General features: G+C 33.2%; 1 protein-coding gene across 1 annotated transcript; it reads left to right on the top strand.

Annotated features, from left to right (window-relative positions):
* Positions 1–5,135: 5,135 nt before the first annotated feature.
* Positions 5,136–8,460, top strand: LOC120078688 (monooxygenase 2-like). Its single transcript, XM_039032987.2, has 6 exons — positions 5,136–5,565; positions 5,659–5,805; positions 6,462–6,530; positions 6,630–6,786; positions 6,872–7,100; positions 7,689–8,460. The coding sequence occupies exons 1-6, from the start codon at positions 5,492–5,494 to the stop codon at positions 8,237–8,239; spliced, it is 1,227 nt and encodes a 408-aa protein (XP_038888915.1). The 5' UTR covers positions 5,136–5,491; the 3' UTR covers positions 8,240–8,460.
* The last annotated feature ends 205 nt before the right edge of the window (positions 8,461–8,665 follow it).

Genomic DNA, 8,665 nt, shown 5'->3' on the forward strand with positions numbered 1-8,665 from the left:
GAAATTTAAAAAACTGACACGAATTACAATTCAAAGACGACAAGGAACGAAATTCTGGATAAAGTTTCTTCAACACGAACAATGATGGATGGCCCCAACGACAATGAACTTTAAACGGGGATGTAACTCCAGAGCAAACCATAACTTTCGGTATCTTATGGTAAAAAATGTAAAGCCCCCTCCGTTTCATGTCCTCCATTAATAATCTTCTTCGTCATATGATCCTAAAATAAGCAATAACAAGGAAAAAAACGAGACAAAACAATTAAGTCACGAGTAAGCTGGCTAATAGAAATTAAACTAAAAGACAGTTAAGGCAAATGTAATATAGAGAACAAAGAAAATAATGGAGTGAGAGAAATGATGCCAGATCCAAGAACAGAGGATGTTGATCCATTTACCAAAGTGACAAACGAAGATGAGACAAGGGACAAAGGTGTAGAAAAGAAGTTAGAATTTCCTGTTATATGAGCGGTGGCACTAGAGTATATGACCCATTTGGTAGATGGTGTAAGAAATCATTTCGTATTACCTGTCTCGGCAATGGTGGCAATAGGATTTGACCAAGAAGATGCCTATAAGAATTCCTAGAATACTTAAAATTTAGCATAGTCGTCAAGAGATGGTAACAAACTTCTAAGCCATATCATTGGTGGAAGCTATCTGAGCATGTGGAGATCATTGGGTCTTATACAACAATTTTCAACAATCACGTTTCATATATTCTAACTTTTGGCAATAGTGATAGACGATCTCTTGAGAATTTGATCTTCGATTATCATAACTAGGCTTCTGAAAATTGTTAGTCAACCCTGAAGTATCGCGGGAGTTACTATTATTCTTACTCATAAGAGCACTGTTAGATTGAGAAACAGACGAATCAGATTGAGAACTCTTAATACGAAGAATACGACTGAAGGCTTCCTCTAATGATGGAATTTCAGAATAAAAAAGAATTTGTGTTTTAGCCTTCCAAACTTAGGTAAAAGTCCATTAAAATATATCATAACCATCTTTTCTCACTGAGCTTGTTGAACTTTAACATTTAGAATAAACGACAATAATAAAGCAAGTTTGGTAGTTGTCTTCTTAAGTCTCATAAAGTAACTTATAACAGATTCTGCTTTCTGTTCAGGTTGAAAGAATTGCATATAGATATCAAACATTCGATGGACGTGTTCTTTTCCAAAGTTAGAATTTCTAAGAATTCTAAGAGTTCCTTCACAAAATCACAATGATCTATCAAACCAACAACCTCACTTTCAATAGAATTCTTAATATGAAGATAAAGTCGAGGGTCATCACAAAGCCAAGCCTTTTTCATATCATCTTTTGGTGGCTCCTTAGTCACATGGTCATCCATATCTGTACTAGCAAATAAAATTGAATCGTTCGATGCCAATCATAGTAATTTGATCCATTTAACTTGTGTCCAGTTATCTTCGATGCTAGGAAAATTACATTAGATACTACCATATGCTTCACTTCATTCATTATGAGCTAATAAACACTTTGTAGATCTCATGAGCGGCAAGAACAAACTAGAATATAAAAAATGAACCAAAGAACAAAACAACTCCAAATTAAAACAAAACAGCAACAAACCCTAAACACAAAAGAGTATTTTCCCAAATAACTTACAACCGAGTAGATTTCAATGGAACCAAATGCACAGAACAATCAGAAACAATGAACCGAGAAGAACCCAACTGACGAAGCGTGAGCTTCATGTGCGGGTGTTTTCGGCGACCAACGACGATAAACTTGATTGGACAGCGACGACGCTTCTCTTAGGATGAGTGGTGTAGAAAAACGGCCAATAAAATTTGATGAATCAACTCAAACCCTAACCTTGTGAGAAGCGTAAACTCTAACGTAGCCGTCTTGCGAATATTCTAAACCCTAGATTGCTTTGATACCTTGTTATCAGTAGTTTTGGAGAGAAGAATGATCTTCTTCCATTCATCAGGTCGAAGCACACAACCACTGTGACAAATTCCCGTAACTACCTTCTATGACCACCTTTGGTGCCCAACTCCAGCAACAACCACTGTTAATGACTACAACCGCCTCACTTTGATGACATGCTTTGATGACTACCTTTGGTAGCTAAACTCTGACAACCACATCTGACGAAGATCACCTCTGACGTCCAAATCTTTGTGGCTATCACCTATGGTGTCCAACTTTGAGTATCACATCCAGTGACCAACTTCGACCACTATCTCCACCGATTATCTCCAACATCTAACTTTAACGATTGACTCAGTTAATCATATATTTTAAAAAAAAAGTAAAAAAAACTTGGCCAATGAAAGTGTTTTTAAATATAAAATCAAAATTATTAGTTCATAATGTTTAATAGTTCTTATATAGTAGTTTAACATTAATAGAACATTTTGAGTATGAGCATATAGCCAAATCAAACAAACTTGTATATAAAAATACTTTTGAGAAAATGCAACCAAACAATTTTTTTTTTATTTGGAACAAATTTTATAAAATATTTAAATACAAATGACTTTTGAGAAACATATCACCACCTGTCCGAAAGCTTGTCCACATGGCTTTACTTTTCACCCAAAATGCTTCATAGTTGTCTTTCCTTATTATCAATGATTCTCCCTTTATCTAGCCAATGCAGGACTTTGATCTCATTTCTAATACCAACATACATGCATAATAAACTGTGACCTACAATTTAACATGAGATGCATAAAAATCCGTAAACCCCCTGATGACCTACTTTCTTTGTGTGCACATTATACTTATACATTCCATTAATGAGAAAGGATATTGTAATTTTATTGTTTGTAGATGAAACAAGAGTATTTTGTATGGTCACATATAAAAAAAGTTGTAAAATATATGTGAAGATTTTAACTTGACATCTCAATTGGATGTTAAAATTTTGGAAAAATGAATGTACAATTAAAGAGTTAAAGAAAAGTTAAGCAATTAAAAATAACCACTAAAAAAACCATACTTTTTTACATGATAAAGAATTGTACCAGATATCTTGACTTAATAATTCAACTCTATTCTAAACACGGACTTTCTAACTCTAGGCTAAATAATTTTGCACCCCAAATATAAACTTTCTTTCTCATAGATATGTTAATTCTAAACATTAGAATTCAACTCACCACCTTAAACTAACCCATATATGACCTTGGGAAAGTTATTATTTATGTGAATTTGTGACCAGTAGATCTCCATTCTTCAAATTTAACCTTTGTGTTGGACTTGTTTGAAATCATTTTCTTAAATAAAATAGTTCAAGAATTTAGACATAAAATTTGAAAGTCCATTTCTTTTTCAATGTATATGAATTAAATAAATATAATTTGGTTGAAAAAACACTTTTTGTCCTGAATCTTATAGAAATAACAATTTAGTCCTTCAACTTTAGTTGGTAACAATTTAGTCCATGCATTTTTAAATTTGTAACACTTTAGTCCCTAAACTTTAATAAGTAAAAATTTAGTCTACATACTTAGAAATTTACAATAATTTAGTCCCTATTATGAGAAATCTCATTAAAATTGTCAATTTTTGTTATGTAATAACATAATCTTTATAGTTTTAAGAAAATAGTTTTCAATCAATTTAACGACATACATAGGTAAGAAATTTCATTAAATCTTAATATTATTTTTAATAATAAAGACTAAATCGTCATAAATTGTAAAGTATAGGGATTAAATTGTTACTTATTAAAGTTTAAGAATTAAATTGTTATATATTTGAAAGTATATGGACCAAATCGTTACTAAGTTGTTATTTTCATGAAAATTTAGAAATTAAAAGTGAATTTTAACAATATAATTTAAAAGTTTAAAATGTAGATGGACTAAATTCATACAATAATTAGAAGAAAATTAACTTTGGCGATCAATTCACTTTGGTTCAAAAGAAGGTAAGCTAGACTTAAATTGGCCAATGAATAGCAATTGGACAATGAGAGTAAACTTGATAGAAAGCAAACTTAAAAAAGACACGAAATTATTATTATTATTATTATCATCATCATCATTATTATTTAATTATTATTTTTTATTGATGTTCAATTCAATGAACCTACTCCTTTTGGCTTTTGCATTAAAACCATTTCAATTTTTGTTGAACTTTGTTTATTGGTAACGCGGGTCCCACTAAGCAATTATGTTTATGAGAATATGTTTTTAATAAATATCGAATTTTTTTTTAGTAATAAATAAATCTTCTTGATTCTAGAGAGAGGTCCAAAAATTCGATGTAAGAAGTTAATTTAGCTGCACAATCTAGGAATAGTCATAGTAATTCTTCGCTCATTATTGGTGGCATTCAATATGGACATAATTTCTGTTTCACCAATCTTTTTACAACCTATAGTTACTCAACTATTATTTATCATACGACAATTTTTTTTTAAAAGATAGTTTTTAGTTTTTTTTGCTATATAATTAAATTAGATTACAAAAAAAATAGATTCGACTTAAGATGCACAAAATATTGCTCAATACAAACATCAAGGATTCTTATTAAACTAAATAGACACTAAACTCAAACACCAAAACATAATGTAACATTTGTCCATAGAGTATAAGGCCGATGCGTTTTGAAGGAGACAGATGGGGGTAGAGCATAGTTATCTCCTTGTTTAATCCAAGAAGCTCTTACAAAATCTACTATAAGTCCCACGAGACCAAAACTTATTGAAATCAATCCCAACACTTATTAACTCTTTATCTTATAATTTTCATGACTAAACAACTTTACACTTTGTCTTCAAACTCTGAAAGTTTAAGATATAATAAAAATAAAAGGAGAAAAGTGTACATTTTGTCTTTGAAGTTGAAGTTTGTTCCTATTTGGTTCCTGAAATTTCAAAAGAGACATTTTTAACCCCTAAGTTAACTTGACTATCATTTGGCTAACGGAAAAAATGACATAATAGGTTGAGTTGAGAAATTTTAAATAAGGTAGTCAAATAGACATTGACTTCCAAATTTAAAGACCAAACGTACGTTTTTTTCCAAAAAAAAAATGCTTGAATTGTTTTTTCAATATATATAAAAAAAACTTTATCTAAAGAATCTTTTCTTTTTCTCCAAGGAATATTAAAAGAAACATAATGAATAATAAATATTCTTCCTTTTCACTTTAAATAAAAATGTTATCAAATGATAACACTACAGTTGTAAAATAACCATGGCGGCGGAGCTGCAAGATAATGTTAAATCAGTCGTAGTTGGACGGCTGGTCTTTGTAGGAGTTCCATTTTCAAATAAAAAAAGAAGCTTTGTGGCTCCGTCTTCCTCGAGTCCCAATTACGTCAAACTTCAATCCTTACAAATACGCTTCGATTTGCTTACATAATGGCTTCCGTCTGCAACTTTTTCCCATCATTATCATCCTCACTTTTCTGTATTTATACTCCTCAATTTTTCCCTCCTCTCTCCCCAAAACTGTCGCTTTTGCTTTTGCTCCGATTGAATTTGAAGAAGGTATGGAAAATGTGGTTGATGTTCTGATTGTGGGAGCCGGAATCAGTGGTCTCACTACTGCTTTGGGACTTCACAGGTGAACCCATTTTGTTATTTATTTGTGTGAATGTGAATTGATGGCTTGCGAGTCTTCTTCTTAATGTTTATTATTTCTGTTTAATTCGTGCAGATTGGGTATCCAAAGCTTAGTTTTGGAGTCGTCGGAGGAGTTGAGGATCACTGGATTTGCTTTGTCGTTATGGACGAATGGTTGGAAGGCATTGGATGCTGTTGGAATTGGTGATTCGCTTCGGCAAATCCACGATGAACTTGATGGGTAATGAACGACTATCAAATCTTCAATGCTCTTTCATTTTTTTTGTGTTTTTTATTCTAGTTTTGGAGATCTAATTTTTCTTGCATTCATGGTGTTTTTTTTAATGCTCTTTCATGCTAGTTTGAGAACTTCGAATGAGTGAGAACTGACTGAATGCTTGATGCTCTGAAATGGACCCGACTTGCAAATTTTAGTGATTCTTATATTCATTTGTTCTAATTCCAAAGTTTTCTTTCTAAGTTGATTTTCTGACAGTAATGTACTTCAGTTTACAGCTTTACATAAATGTTTATAAATTCCGTCTATTGTGATTTTAAAAGATCACCTTGAAAAACTCAAGGCACCCAGGATAGATGAGCTACTCTTCTAATTACTAATTGGTTTTGAGATGGAACTCTATATTTTCAAATAGGTGATTATATTAATGTAATGGTGTTATAGTAGTATTGATCATTATTAATAGCATTACAAACCATTCTATTAAAATTTATGAGCTTTTAGTTTTGCTAGTTATATACAGAAAATTTACACCTGAAATGGCTGTAACCGGTTACGTAATGTCAATTATCTCCATTTTCCACAACGCGACTATGTTTCGACAAGTTGGGTGATTGTGATTTCTAACATTGCGGTTAATTGTCTACAATAAAATGCAGGATTATAACTACGTCAATGATTTCAGGGGATAAAACATCAGAGCTGTCGTTTCCGGCCCCAGAAGAAGGGTCAGTCAGGCATTTATCATTTTTATAATTATTAAACAGTATAATTATTCTGCTTGATTACAGTTTTGTTGAGATCTATGAGCTTGTTTTGATGGGCAGTGGAGTTCGCTGTGTCAGAAGAAAGTTTTTGCTTGAATATTTGGCCAAGGAACTTCCAAGTGGAACCATCAAATTCTCCTCCAAGGTGGTTTCCATAGAGGAGTCTGGTTTGCTTAAACTTGTGCATCTTGCTGATGGAACCTTAATCAAGACCAAGGTAAATTGTGTCTCTTATTTTCTCAGATATGATCTATCTTCTATATTGATTTACATCATTTTGACTATTAGTTTTGATTGAAAAGGTGTTAATAGGATGTGATGGAGTGAACTCAGTTGTGGCAAAATGGCTAGGCTTCAAGGCACCAGCCTTCACAGGGAGATGTGCTGTAAGAGGTTGTTTACAACTCAAGTCCAACCATAATTTCGAACCAAAGATGAGCCAATTTGTCGGTGAGGGAGTTCGAGCTGGTATCATCCCTTGCGATGATAAAACTCTTTATTGGTTTTTCACTTGGACCCCCTCAGCTGAAGGTGAGTCCTACAATATGGTTAGATCACGTAGACCGGATAGCTACCACTTTAAGTACGGCTAAATCTAATTGTTTGGTATATTTTCTAACAGCCCCCCCTACATGTGAGTTCTAATCTTAGCTTTGTTCACGACATCTAACCCGTTATTTATTGATGTATAGTAAACTAGATAAAATACTATAGAGATTTGGTCGTAATTTTACACTTTTAATTGTCTGAATAAATCTTAAAAGTAATCCCTATCCTTAGTTTCGTTAACTCAACAAGATGGGTTGGATAATTTTATTCCCAATACTGATAGACAGCAAGAAATCAAATATGTGTAATAATTATCTAGCGTAATTGCAATGGATAGCACTTCTAGGATTAAAATTAAGTGTATAGCAACATTTTTAAATAATTACAAACTCTATCGCTGATAGACTTCTATTAATGATATAGTTTATCACTGATAAACTCTAGGAGGTGAATCTAAATTTTGTTATATCCATAAATTCTATTATACTGTGTTATATCTACTAATTCTTTGGGTTTAATTGCTATATTTGTCCCCAATTATTTATCTCTATCTTGTCTCTCGCCTCACAGAGAAGGAAATGGAAGAGAATCCAGGAAAACTGAAGCAACTTGTATTAAGCAAGCTTGGAGAGATGCCTGATGCAGCAAGGGCAGTGATAGAAGAAACTGAGATAAGTTGTTTTCAACCAGCAGCATTGAGATACAGACCTCCATGGGAGTTCATGTGGGGCAACATTGTGAAAGGCAATGTGTGTGTGGCTGGTGATGCACTTCACCCAATGACCCCAGACTTAGGGCAAGGTGGGTGTGCTGCTTTGGAAGATGGGGTGGTTTTAGCCAGATGTATTGCTGAAGCCCTGCTGAAGAAACCAAGCAGCCAGGATGAGAAGGCGGAAAGAGAGCAGCATGAGCAGCTCGAGACGGGGCTGAGGAAGTACGCCGCAGAGAGGAAATGGAGGAGTATCGAGCTGATTGGCACAGCTTATATGGTGGGAAGGATGCAACAGAGCAGTGGGGTGTTTGCAAAGTTTATGAGGGATAAGATTTTGTCTCAGTTTCTGGTTGGACTCTTACTAAGAAATGCAAAATTTGACTGTGGGAAGCTGACCCCTTCTTTGTAGTTAACCACTCTCATTGTCTCTTGAGAGTAGTTTTTCTTTTCTTTTCGTTTGGGTAAAATTTTAGTGTCTTGATAAGTTAGAATAATTGCAGGTGCTGAAGTTTGCTAGTGTGCAAATATGTAGAGAGGGCAACCCTCATTGAACCTCTTTCTTGTGAAATAGTAGCCTTTTGGAAAGTTTAAATAAAAACAATGGCAGGTGCAGCTGTTGCTTGTGTAAAACTAACATGTAGAGATGAGATTCTGATAAACAAACCATACAAATGAAATATACTTGTCCTTGGTTTTACGATTCAAAAACTCTTTTTTTGTCTCTTTAAATCTAATGTTCTCATTTTTTTCCAGTATTATCATATACAAATGGAGAGGTGGTTGAAATTGATAAGCAAAATAGTTACATTTTTAGTTCTTTGAAAATAGTTTCAAA

The sequence above is a fragment of the Benincasa hispida genome, chromosome 5 (genome assembly GCF_027475165.1).
Source record: "Benincasa hispida cultivar pf3 chromosome 5, pf3_genome.v1.1, whole genome shotgun sequence".
NCBI classification, from domain to species: domain Eukaryota; kingdom Viridiplantae; phylum Streptophyta; class Magnoliopsida; order Cucurbitales; family Cucurbitaceae; genus Benincasa; species Benincasa hispida.